At 38.0% G+C, this 14,203-nt stretch overlaps 1 protein-coding gene across 1 annotated transcript in view; it reads right to left on the bottom strand.

Moving 5' to 3' along the window:
• Positions 1 to 11,529: 11,529 nt before the first annotated feature.
• Positions 11,530 to 14,203, bottom strand: part of prkd3 (protein kinase D3) — a 39,821-nt gene continuing 37,147 nt past the window's right edge. The window contains exons 18-19 of the mRNA XM_058399337.1: positions 13,293 to 13,378; positions 11,530 to 13,188 (exon numbers count right to left, since the gene is read on the bottom strand). Of these exons, the coding sequence (XP_058255320.1) occupies positions 13,015 to 13,188; positions 13,293 to 13,378 (260 nt within the window). The 3' untranslated portion in view covers positions 11,530 to 13,014. The remainder of the gene's footprint in view (positions 13,189 to 13,292; positions 13,379 to 14,203) is intronic.

Here is a 14,203-nt window from a genome sequence, read left to right as displayed (position 1 = left end):
TACACCTGCGCCACTCCAAAAGAGCAAGCGTCCATATGAAAAGATTCATTATAAGCTAATCTTATTGTATTCCAACAGAAGAAAAAAAGGAGGAGGGGGGGCACGGGGGGTGGTTAAGGCCACTTTATCACGCGCAGATAAAAACTGACGTTACACCTAAGCTTTAATCAGGCTTTATTCATGTCTTAACCATTGTTTACATCACAATCCAATATGTAAAATCATCTGAATTGTTTCAGACGAAAGTGAACTACATAAACATCTCATTTATCTTGATATGTGTTTCTTCTTGATAGGTGTTTTTCTCACGTGTCCTTTAGTTTCAGATAACTTGTTAGTCCACATCTCGTGCGTAATTTTACACAGTTTGGTTCAACGATGTACTTTTAGGAAATCCATGCAATACATATATTGCTTTTTAGATTTCTGTGTGGTTTTTACACCATTTTATTCAATGGGAACTATGTAAGTGAGATGTGACAAGATGAATGAAACTGTTAAAACCTGTTCTCGTTTGTCTGGATTATATGTTTGTTTACGCGCGCGCTAATGTATGGTAGTCTAACTAATAACAGGACGAGGTTTGCTAATGTAAGAGCTCACTCTTAGCACACAGGTCATCCGTGTTGATTCTGCAGCGCGCAGTGGCGCGATTTGATTGCCTTCACTAAACAAAGTAGCCTAACATTTATCCAAAGTGTTTGACTATCCACGAAATAGGCGAATCACACAGGCGAATGCTGATGCTCTTGTTGGTAGGGCAAATTGAGAAGACCCTTGAGTCTGACAAATTCAGTTTCACTTAGCCCGCTTATTAGTAAGAATAACAAAATCTATTCCAAATAAGACATTTTACACAAGCTAATCAGAGCTAATATTTGTAACCAAAAAGGGAAGAGATCAAGATGTCAGAATATTCATTTGTTAATGTTTGAAATGTCTGTAATCTGTTCAGCACTGATCTTGGCCTATCATGTGTGTCAAAATACTTAGAAGTGGTGCCACGGAGTTTGATGGCGCCCCCTGTCGGCGTCAAGATTTTGTTACCTGCGAAATATCGAGTCACCTAAAATGATTTTTGGCAAATTGTTTGCTTCATATAAGCACCAAGAGGACATCGACGCTTTTACCCATGTATTTGTTTTGATGCTATGCAGGCTTATTTCGTAATAATGTTTCCCTGATTTCTGAATAACGCATCCATGAGAGCATTAACATTAATGTCAGGGTGTTTGGCACGTGCCTGTGCAGCAGTGTTATCGTTCCGTATCTGTTTGATTGCGTATTTGCGTAGCGCAGGCGCACAAATGTCAATATAATCTCAGAGTTTATTTGGACCTGTGTGTAATGTGTAAACGGCGCAGAGGGTGACGGACGCTCAGACAGCGCAAAAAGCCAAACCCTTTCAGTCTGTTTCTAGTTTGACAGTCAGAGATTGCTGATATCGAGTGCAACATATTTACCACCCTTTGAAAAAAATGTGTCTGTCATCTAAAATTATATTTAGGCTTCATATGAACTCTTCATATGTGATCCATCTGACATAACAATGCGGTAAAAATTAGGCCATTTGCCCAAAAAAACGTGTTACTGTGGCCATGGATTGCTTCTCTGAATAGACCTAAAGAAATAGATGCATGTGCACACATGATTGTGCGTTAGATGATGATTTTTTTATGCATAAACGTTGCATTAAAATGCAACGTCTTTATCCCAAACCACACAAGTTTATTTGCTTGCCTGACGTATAATTTAATATGGTAGATCTAGCATGTGGCTTTGAATATAATTGGCTTAATTCACATTTTAAAATGACAACCTTTTCCTGTATATTTTTTCACTACAAGTGTACTCACTTTATCATGAAAGCATTTCATAAAAATACATGAAATTGTACTCTATATAGTGTATTTAATGATCATATGCATAACTAGTAACCTTTCTGTTATTCTTTTTTTTTTTTTTTTTACTTTTGTTGTGTACTCAGCCATATAAATACAAACAGTAAATCATAAATAAACCCCAGAATTCACAGTCATATCTGCAGAACTAACATTAAGTTATGGTCATTACTTCATGGTCAGTGACCAGGTGTGTAGCATAGAGTACTTTTGGAATATTTTGTTTAAAGTTAATCATTCATGAACATGGTACAGTCTTTGAGCACACTCAGTAGTGAAGGTCACTTTTTTTCTATTTGATGAAAACGAAAAAGACGCTATCTTTGAGCAAACAGAACACGTTGGAGTTCTGGCCTATACTTTGTGCCTGGTTTACTCTGGACCAGAGGCAGCATATGGCAGGTGATTCCAGCCTTAACTAGAGAGTAGATTTGGACAATAATTAAAACATAGTGATGTGAATCTCAAAAAAAATAAAATCTCACTTTCACTTATTCAGTTTGGTTTATCTTTGAGGCATTGGTAGGTGGTTTTTGTTCTATACTCATTTCCACTGCGGTTCATCCATCATCTATTTGAATACTTTCTGTGTGTTGCAATGCGCCATCACAGTGGGTGGCGCCTAGGTGATCCTACTCAAACTCATACATTAGGCCCTGTATTCTAAGCAAATATTGCCTTGGGATCTCTAAACACTGACCTGCATTCTCCCTATTGTAGACCCAAAATCATGTTTCAAATTGCAAAGAGGTCAGGTTATATTTAAGCTTAAAAGCTGGAAATGTTTGACACGGCCTTTCATGTTATTCAAGTTACATTTTTCAACATAGCTATAAAAGTCAGCACAGCTTGGGAGCAGGTTCAAACTCAGTGTTAAGGGACCTCCAGCAGTGTCTAAACCAGTCGAGAGAATGTCACTGTTCAGAGCAGAAAGAAAAATGTGTTAGTGGCAATTTACATTTAATTAGCAATTTCATATGGCTCTTTTATTTTTAAGTCATGTCAAGGCAAGAAGCTTTTATTGTCATTTCAACCAAATATAGCTGACGCAGTACATAGTGAAATGAGACAACGTTTCTCCAGGACCCTGGTGCTATATAAAACAACATAACATATAGCTACAAAACAAACAAAACAACACAGAGCTAAGGACAGAAGCTAAGGACAGAAAGTTGTCCTAGCTACATAAAGTGCAAGATGTGCAACTTTATGGGCATTTTACGTTAAGCTTTGTGGTAGGATACATCATTTTTGTAGATGTGTTTTGTTAGTTTGAAGTTTGTAGAGTGCTCAAACACCCGAATTAGACTAGCTGAAATACTGAGAAATGATTTATCAAGTCTGTTTTTTGCAGTTGTTTGTATTCAACTTGAAAACTTGAAAGCTGTGACTGAATTCCTCTGACACCTGTGATGCTGCAGATTATCTGCACTGTTTCAATGTATTTCTCACTGTCCTGGGAATCTGGCATCATTTTAGTAGGGATTCATATCAGGGTCTCTGTACAAGCTAGGTGGGAGGCGCAATTGAAATTCCCTGCTGTTATTTGCAGGAATGTGTTACTTAGAGTCTTCAATTTCAAAGCACAGCTTTCTGTGCTTTAAAACTTAAACAAACCTCAAACCTAGTTCCTGCTGTAAGGTTGCTTTGCGCTGTATCAGTGCTTTTACTCCTCTGTTTCTCCACCACAATAACAAAAGGCCAGTGGGTTAAGCCTGTGATTCGTCAAAATAAAATTAATAACTGCACCCTCTTTCTTCTGGAAGGTAATGGAGAAGTGTTTGCTGTGCAGGCCCTGTGGTGACAGTAAACATTCCGGAGCGGTGCAGGAGTTCGGCCTGGCTATTATCCAGCACAGCTGTGACAACGGCTGTTGGCTGCAGGTTTGTGGCCAGCCAAAGCGTGTTTACCTGGAAATGAATCTCAAAAGTAGAGTGACGGGGAATGCACACAACCCTGACTGGATGGAGGGAGGAAAAAAGCTCTGGGCAGCCATTGAGGTGTCATTCACAGCCAGAGGGGTGGTACAGAAGTTATTGCACAGAGGCCCATTGGGTCTGGGTGCAAACACTGGCGTAAATGGGCTAAGGATTTCCTCAAATACGCACCTTTTTGATATTGAGAAGTATTCGCTGGGGAATGCCCTGCATTAGGGTTCTATGTGGTCTGTATCCAGGGGCGGCTGCAATACACTCCCCTTGTGATGCTAAAAAGACCTCAGCGTAGTCATGCATACCACAAACAAGGTGCCAATCCACATCCATTCCACATAGCATGACCAAGAAACGTGGAGCTTGAAGTTACAAACTCAAGCAGCTCTTGATTTGAGCTTGATTGAGCAGATGGATGAAAGCTGAAAACAACGTTAAAAGGCCATATAGGAGAAAGAGGAAGACTTGCGATGCATTCAATATTATACAGTTTAATTCTCCACCATGCTCGACAAACTATTAGCACTCAGGCACAAAATGGATTGGATTATATCCGTTATTTTAATCCATGCCTTTTAATGTACACCACAGCAAAAGTGCAATATCATATAACCCTTCATTGTTATGCATCAGCGAGGGAAACGCAAAGTCAACACACGTTTTAATTACAAACCGAAAGCAATTAAATGTGATGGCAAGCGTCAGTATGCTAATTAAGCTGTGTGCTCCCGTGGGAAGAAGAGTTCTTAAATATTACCACCATCAATCCCGATCCAGAAGCAGGAGCTGCCATCGTTCACACTCAGCTGACACATTTTCACTTCTCAGCTGTCACCTCTAAAGAAAACACAGGTCCGAGTGAAATTAATTCATTAGTGAAAGTCATTTAACTGTGGTGACAGGGAGTTAAGCTTGCTGTTAGCAGAAGGTTAAAGTTATTTCGTTCTCTTTTCCTTTTTTAATAGGAGAAAAAGAGAATCGCCTAAACCTCATTTGGAATCAGACTTGAAGGAATTAAATTACAGATGAAAATGAGTTAGTACCTATTATGTTTTAAAAAGATGGTTTAAAATGTAGTATTTTGACACATATTTACAAAATGATCATCATCTGTCAGGTTTTAAATACAAAAACGAGATGGCTGCATGAAATGTGTTGTGACAGAACATGTATGGGTCGCCGAGTTCAGTGTTGAAACATCACGGCAACAAAGTCTGTATAAGGATTAACAACAGCTATGTGCCAAACATGTTTAACATGTGTTAGATAAAACTAGATAAAAAATAATAAAATAAGCAAATGATTTTATATATATATATATATATATATATATATATATATATATATATATATATATATATATATATATATATATCCTATTGATTATATAGAATCATTCTGTCCTTATGGCAGGACCTCAGAATAGAACATTAGAGACAGTAATATTACCTGATGCATCTTTTGCACTTTCACACACATCTGGACAGGTTTATGTTTATATACAATATGTAAATTTTCTCTCTCTAGCATGGCCTTACTGCTACAAACTGAACAATTTAAATGAGAAGTGAGTAGGTTGGGTTAGGGTTAAGGCTATATTTTGTTTTCATTCATATGTTACGAACAACATCTGACTACTAGTTTGAATTACTGCAGCTCTGTCATGTGATTAGGTTCCTCTCTCATAAAGTTCTGCAATGTTTCTAATTTTTAAAAGAAAAAAAAACAGTAGTTAAGTATGCTATTAGAAATGGATTTTTGTCTTCTCTAGTCATTTATTTATTTCTTAGGAATCTAACAGCTGTTTTAATTAAATTATAACATCAAATGCATTATTCTTTCCAGTAAACAATACTTAAAACTGTGTTCAAATCTTCAAATCTTCCTTTCTCAGATTCCTAGATTCTCTTAAGAAACTGCTCACGTCTCACTTCTACATCAGTCAAAAGACATTTCACTGTTCCCCATTTTCTATTGTTCCTTGTATTTGTTCTTCAGCTGGCTTATCTGTAGCCTGATGGAGTGATGGCAAGTTTAGGATTACTGCAGTCACCATGACTGCTGACCTGCGTCTGCATCACTCAGGCATTACCAAGACCATCCATCTGCCAGCTCCTGAACCATTCTCTTTCCTAGCAAAAGCAGATCTAATTAATTTAGCCACTCTTTTTTATTATATTATTGTTCCTGTGTAGAATGTTTAGTACACTGCATGTACTAGTTTATTTGAGCTCCTATATTTCTATTTAAAAAACTACATCTAGGTCACTGAATGGAATTCCAGAGATCGCCGACTGAAAACTCATTGCCTCTTCTACAACCCATCCTTATGTAGATGTCTAGTTTGTTAAGTTTACCGAAAAGCAGCAGGGGATCACAAGACATCCTCATTCCTCTTGTCATCCCAGCCTGTAATTCCCAAAGGCCGCTGAGCCAGTCGGCACATCCCATCAGTGACCAATCTGTGTTTACTTACCCGTGAAAACCCTTGGCAGGGGAGCCCATGAATTCAGGCTCAGTTTTACAAGCCCTGACAGCTAACAAGCTAGCCTGCTAACAAGGAGGCTTCAGTGACACTAGCCACTCAACAGATTAGCACCTCATCAGCCTCCTGTGGCTAAGGACAAATATGGCCTTCCCACCCATAAAAAACAATAGGACAGTCAGCGATAAACAGCACCTCAGTAGGGGTCCAGCTCCCCCTTACTAAACTTCCTGGCCCTTCCCCTTCTCATAGGCTCACAGCTGGTAAAGGCACCCGACCCTGCTCCAGTCCCAGGCCTCAATTGCTGACTCATGTGTATTTCAGGTGAGCAAATATTGCCACTTGTTTGAGAGTTCAGTGCCGGCCCCTTTCAGAAGTTGCGTATTGCAGTCACTCAAAGGAAGTAGGTGTGAGGACATGGGAGCTCCTCTGAGCACAGCTGGAGCTGTTCAAACTGTCCAGCCATGCACCAAGTCCTAAACAGCAGCCTCTTTGTATTATAGGCAAGGATTTCCCTTCCTCCATACACTCTTTCCCAAGGGTATATGTCTATTCTCTTACACCTTGTTAAATTCCTCCACCTATACTACTCCTGATCGTATTTTTATTTCTTTTACTTGTGACAGCTAGTAAAGGAGAATTGATTTTGTCAGGCACTTGCTACTTTTGAAGCACTTTATGGTCTGCAATATACATTTACATGGGGTGTCAACAGCCCATCATGACATTACACTCTCACCTGGGCCTTAATGTGGAGAAAACAATTGGAGGACAAACTAACCATGTGTTCCACATGATTTCACATTAGATAAATGGTTGATCCTAACGGCCTACCTCTGTTTACTTTCATCAGTGGAGATGTGTATCAGAAGTGAGAGATGTTATAAGATTGAACCATCTCAAGAGTGCACTGAAATTTTGATTTAGAATGCGTAATGATGCACCTGCTTCAGCAGGAGCAGCTCTTTAAAGTGTGTTTATGCAACTGAACTTCTGGATCTTTGCAATAAAATTCCTGTGGCTTTTCTCCCATGAATATAAATATCCATGGATAAGTTAATGAAAATAACTAATGAAATAAAAAATATATATTTTTAAGAAAAGAAAGAAAAAGAATGATTATAGATATAGACATTTTATATTTTTCCTTTAACTTATAATGATTGAAAGAACCTTTTCCTCCAGAATGCCAATGCACAACAGACTTGTTTCTGAGTTTACGAGTCTGCAGTATAGCACTGGTGTCAGAGGTGCCCAGCTGGAGTGGAACTGCCTCAAGAGTCAATCAAACGAGGCAGTAGGTAGCTCTAGTGGGGGTTCTCCATGAAATAGATCCAGCTCCACTGCAAATAGCTCTCGCCCATCCCAAATCAATCTGCTGCCTGAGCTCGTTTGCTTTTTGTGTGTTTGCTTGTTTGTTGGCTTGTTTGTTTGCCGTAATTCCTGTCGGTAGAGACCGACTCAAGGAGGATACATCACACAGACCACCCCAGAGCTGACAGGGGATTGCAACCTGATCTGCTGTTCAAGGCCAGACTGGAAGCAGATAGCACCTGACTGTGTACATCTACAGGTTCTCAGAGTAAAAAAGAGAAGAACGTCCAGACTAGTGAAATATACACTGTGGAATTCAAATAATTAAATTGATCTAAAGACACGTACCTATTTATAATAAGTTACTATTCCAATTTTTTTTTTTTTTGAAAAAAGTATGTACTTTTTTTTAGCCATTTGTTTTTATTGTTAAGTTGTGACGCTGGCAATGAGAAGTCTATATCAGGTCCAGAATGCCACCTAGTGGTGGAAAAGAGAAGTGTACCGTTGAACTCTTTACTGATGCAGACATCAGAATACAGAAACAATTTACTTTTAAAACTTTTTTTGGTTCTTTTTGTTGATTGTTTTTCTTTTTTCTTTTTTCTTTCTTTCTTTCTTCCTTTCTTCCTTTCTTTCTTTCTTTCTTTCTTTCTTTCTTTCTTTCTTTCTTTCTTTCTTTCTTTCTTTCTTTCTTTCTTTCTTTCTTTCTTTCTTCCTTTCTTTCAACAACAACAACAACAATAATAATACTAATAGGAGAAGGGAGGAGGAGGATAAAGAAGTAGAAGTAGAATGTCTGTTTAATGCATGTTTTTCTTCATTTGACTTCATTTATCTGTGACCCTATAGGAGTAGTACCAAAGTAGGACAGTGCCTCTAGGTAAAGTGACATACATCTGAAAGAAGCAGGCCTGAAGACCATAATGCCAACATCTGGACTTCATCAGCCATATTTACACAATATGTGCATTCTGAACCAATTTGATCTCAGTATTTCTCCATAATCTCTCCAAATTTTAACTGCCAAGTTTTATATCACACATGAGGCTCAATCCACAGTAGTAAATCTTGGCACACGATCACATGCCGGAGCTTATGGCTTCTTTTATTTTCTTGTGTGATCTGTTTAGTTTTTTTCCCCTTAGTTTTTACACAGTTCACATTCACAACTTTTCATTTTTCAGCATGGCAAGAACATGCCAGTGGAAAAAGAAAATGCTGCACACGACTCTTTAACTGTGGAAGGTGTGTGTATGCTTCTAGAGATAATGTCATTCAGGTATATGGCTTATGAGATTCCATGGTCTTCCTTTATGGGTTCTTTCAAAGATTTTTTTGCAGATTTGATTTGCATTTGATTAATCATTCCAGCCTGTTTACACAGAAACCCTGATTCAAATCCTATTTGAGATTTTTTTTCTCCTGATCTGGGACCAGGGCAGTCATGTCCAGCTCCTTATCTAAATGGTCTATGATAAAACTCCGACTTCTCCTCACTTCACAAGCTCTGGTAATAGAATGGGCTGTGAGCCAATTTGTCTTCCAGGTTTTCCTCTCTTCTGAAGATGAGCACTTATCAGCAGACCGTGTGGCACAGTCCACATCTTTAAGCCATTTGAAGAATGAACAGATAAAGCAGCTCATTCGGAGTTCAGGCTCAGGGGAATCTTTCTGAGACCCTCCTCAAGTGCTTCTCAATCCACAACCAACTTAAATTTAATCTTACAGATGTGTGGATCTGCACCCTTTTATTTTGTTTGACACTGCTAAATTTCCCCATGTATACAAAATATAGAAATATATATGGAATACAGAACAAATCCAAAAACACCACTTCTACATACAAAATTTTATATTATCATAAGGGTCTATCTATCATCCATACATTTCAACCTTATAAATTTAAGGTCATAACTTTACGATTAATGATTGTTGAATAATCCTTTATTTCACAGGTTTGAGTTAAAGCTATTTTCAAAGTTTTCTGTTATTAAAATGCATTATAGAAAAAAAAAGTTTAACATGCATATGTATGTTCACGAGCAGTGAATATATTCTCCTCTCTCTTTAATTACTCCCCAGTGTTTGGGGTGGGCCAAGCTGCCTGATGGCCAGTGGTTACACAATTGCATCCAGCTGCTGCTAACTGCATGTGACATGACGTGTGCTGCCGCTGTTACTGAGTAAAGTGATTCTAACCCAGCACGCGTGCTGACATGCACAGAGCACATGCTAGCATTATATACCATACCTCAGAAACCAAAGAAGTGCTCTTAAACTCGCGGTATGGTCACAGCAGATACCAAGACGTTATCACTAGCTTTCAAGTAAACTCTAAATTATATAGAACAACCAACAAGTCAGCATACAAGCTTAGGAACTAGATGTAAAAACAGAAATATCTAGGATTCAGTGTACACAGTAAAAGAAATATACTCAGAAATATACTTCTGAAGGGTAACATGAGACTTCTGAACTTTGGCTCGGTTATAACCGATCATTCCTCAAGAAGAAAATTGCTCCGCTTCCCTGAGGAATGAAGAAGGCACTTTGCCCTGCCGAGTTTTTTCCTACACATTCACTGATGTTTGGATTTGGTAATTGGGGAGGTGATGGAAGGCTTTCAACTTCGAAATGCAGCATTCAGGATAATAATCAAGTTGTATGAAACACAATACTGCTGAATACATTAATAATGCAAATAATCTAATCGCATAATTTCCAATATAAGTTCCAATATATGACAATTCATATGTACATATGCTAGCTCTATATTAAAGTAATATTATGTCTGTAATTTAACTCAGATTTGCAGAGATAGATAATGTACCATATGTGGCACATATGGTAAAGCACAGACACACTACTATGCAAAAGTGCTAGTGTAATTGTCTGTAGCCTGATTTTTAGGGTTTACTCTTACCACATGCTTTTAAAATGAAAATTGGGGCTTAAAAAGACAAACTTAAAATTATAAGACAATAACCGATTCTCTTACTAACTAACTTATTGACAACTAGTTTCAGGGCCATAAGCATTTAGAACATACAAGTGAGAATTTTATTCACAATAATAATTGTGAATAATTTATTCACAGTTAATAATAAAAAAACCCAATATTCTCAATCTTCTTCTTATTAGACCCAAAGATCATTGTTTGGATCCAAACGTATGTACATGGTGTTGAAAAAGCAAGGATATTGTGTTGTGTTGAGAATCATTTATCAACTCATTATGTTCCCCATGGCCCTTGTGCTCCAAAGACCTTGAATATTATTCGTTTACAAACTGGTGGTTTTGAGGCAGTAGTTTTGTAGTGATTGGCCAAATGTATGCTTGATGTTTTCATGATTTATTAGACTTGTTCTTCAACACATTAAATAATTCAGCAGTTTTGTGACATCACTTGAATTTCTGAACCCAAATATTTATCCTCTTTGGAACACTGTTACTTGCTTTAACATGTTAAACCAGTGACTGTCAGGCCTCTAGTTGCATCACTTTTCTCCATCCAGTGAATATTACAGGTCTATATGTACACTATATGGCCAAAAGTTTGAGGACACATGCCCATCACACCCATATAAGCTTGGTCAATATCGAATTCCAGATTTGTGCCTTGAGCCTTAGTGAGGTTACTGATATCAAATAAACTGGCTATTCCAGTTTATTCCAAAGATATTTAGCTCTGTCCAACACACCCAAGTTCTTTCACTCCAACTTTGACAAATCATGTCTTTACAGGGGTCTCTTGCACAGGGGCACTGTCAGGCTGGAACTTTTTGGCCTCTTAGTTCCAGTGATGACATTACAATTGGGTGTTTCCAGTTTGGGGAAGACCCACATATGGGTGTGATGGTCAGGGCTGCACATATATTAGGGGATAGAGAATAAGGAAACGAAGACCCAACACATGAAGTAGTGCATTTAATTCTTTATGTACTAAAATATACAAAACACTCACACCTGCCAATCCAGTGGCAACATGAAGTAATGATTATATGGATCCAGAGGAGCAAATCTCCCCTCCTCTCCCAGACAAAGTGATGGAAAATCCTCCATCTCATGCAAACTTTAAAAAGCAGTCAAACCCGATCTGCTCAAAATGGCTCCTTATTCTGTGCTATGGCATACCTTGAGAACAGAGTGTGTACTGTATACCTAATTGTAATCAATAAATAATTGAATTGGAACATTTATAGGCAAATCGTAGCTGCTCACCATACTGCATATGTTCAATCCCATATAGTGCATAAAGAAGGTGAGTTTGTACATATGTACTTATATCGTACTGATCTGAGTGAAAACAGCTTGCTACTGAAGTCAATTCAGTATTTATGGCTGAAATGGATCATTTTACTCCAGTTTTGGAAAATCTTTTGAATACTGCTGTTACGTTTCATGTTGGTTCACTTTGACATACAGCCCACATGAAAAAGAAATACAATACTACCGTTAAACCATGACTTCTAGCAGTTATTAGGTTAGATCTGGATGTGTTTAACAAATGTGTAGTGCTATTTCAAGTCAAGTTGACTGCCTGAACAACAGAAATACTCTCTAGAGATGGAAGGAATAAACATTAACCATACAACCTGAAAAAGTAAAAAAGTAACAACAAAAAAAAGAAGAAAAAAAAGAAAACAAGGACATACAGGATTGGTGTGTGTTTTGAATGATGAGGAATAGTTGTATATCAGCTCTCAGATTAGTTTAAATAATGGACAAAAATACATTTTGGAGGCCATAATTATAGTTTTAAGTATTTTCTATTCTCTATATGAAAGCTTTCTTTGTGTACTATTCCTGGCTTTTTTTCACAAATGTTATAAGGAAACCCATGGCTTAATGTCACTGTATGGCTTTTTAGAGAAATCTTCTAAAAATCTTCCAGTTATAGAATACAAGGCTACTCATGTTATAGGCTATTTGAACTTAGCCCTTGAATAAGTCAAATTCATTATAGCACCATTCCTCTCTCTCCTTCACATGTAACCTAGCCAAAGCCCTTATACCTTTCTTCTTATTAGAAATATGAATGTAAAATTGTTAACATTAAATCTGTAAATAAGATAAACAGATCTGCACAGTGAGATGTAGCACAGGTAGGGCTAGAGGGCAGAATGCATAACCACAAAATACTGACATTTATGGTATCCTACTAGGATTAGAAGAAAAAGAATCTTTATCACAAATGGTCTTGACTGTAAGACCTGGAAAACCAAGGTCTCACACTTGTGTAACACTTGGCCCCTACACTCATCCTGCCCCTGCCTCGGAAAAGTGCTGTATTCACTTTAGCTACAGGTCCTTAAGGCGCTGGTGCCTTCTAGTGAGAGTCTGACACTGATCTCCTTCACAGATTCAGTCCATAAAGTAACTAGGGGTCTTCATCCATGTCGTCTAAGTTGGGAGCCATGATGAAGTGTTTAGGGTAGACCAAACTGTGCTCATCGGCGAACTCCTCCCAGCGTGCATCATCGCTCTCATGAGTAATGTAGCGCTCGCCTCGCCGGGTCTCAAACTCCCGCAAGTCTAGCCACGTCTGGTAGTCCTGAGACAACAGGGATATGCTTACATAAACAAACCAGGCTTCAAGACTTTCAGTGAGAATGTGGAGGAATCACTAATGCCACACTATGTGCTGTGAGGTCTCACCTGGAACCATGGATGACTGAGGGACTTGTCCACACTGTACCGCTTCCTCATCTTCACTTGAAGAAGGTTGTTGATGAGATCTGTAGCTGTGGGTTAACAAAGTTAAAACTGTAAATTAGGTTTCAAGATTAAATCATTTTTTTATACTCTGGAGAAAAAAGTGTCAGAATCAGCTACTCATCATTTTATTATAATACCCTAATTAATGCAGCACAGTATGTTTGAATATTAAGGCAATCCAGGGTTATAAACCTAAATGATTTTTAAGACATCTTTCACTTAATTCAGGTCAAAACAGATCTTGTTGTAGAGTATGCCATTTCGAAAGGTTATTACTGTGACTCCACTTACAAGTGTGCATTTCTTCATAACCACTTCCCTCAGGCAGCTTTCACATGCTTTTTTATCAATCACAACATCTCAATTTAACATAAAGAAAACTTCATCTCAAAGATAGCATCTGTCTTTTTTTTCCCCATCATCTTCAACCTTAGCCCCAGTGCTACATGCACATGAGCCGTTTGTGACCTGAAATTTAAACATCTCTGACTAAATGTAATAAATGCCAGGCTGAATCAAAATGTCAAATGAGTAATGTTTTGTAATGCGTTATGAAGAGTTCAAGTACTTAAAAATGATGAAAATTAAGTTGATGAGAGATGAATGCAATTTTCCCGTCAAAACTGTGATGATATTTAAAATAAATGTTTATCAGCTCAGAATGTAAAGAAACAGAAAAGAAAGAAACATGCATTCTACCGCAGAAGGGGAATTGGGAGGTGGGTGGGGTAGTGACTCATTAGATCTGAATACTCTGAGATTGTGGTAGTGTAGACAGACACGGGGGTGCGATGCTTCACCATGTCTGATAAACACTTTGCATCTACTATATGATTTTGGGCTTAAATGCA

This window comes from Hemibagrus wyckioides, linkage group LG09 (assembly GCF_019097595.1).
Source record: "Hemibagrus wyckioides isolate EC202008001 linkage group LG09, SWU_Hwy_1.0, whole genome shotgun sequence".
NCBI classification, from domain to species: domain Eukaryota; kingdom Metazoa; phylum Chordata; class Actinopteri; order Siluriformes; family Bagridae; genus Hemibagrus; species Hemibagrus wyckioides.
The sequence above is the reverse complement of the archived record's forward strand: the minus strand, read 5'-3'. Positions and strand labels throughout refer to the sequence as shown.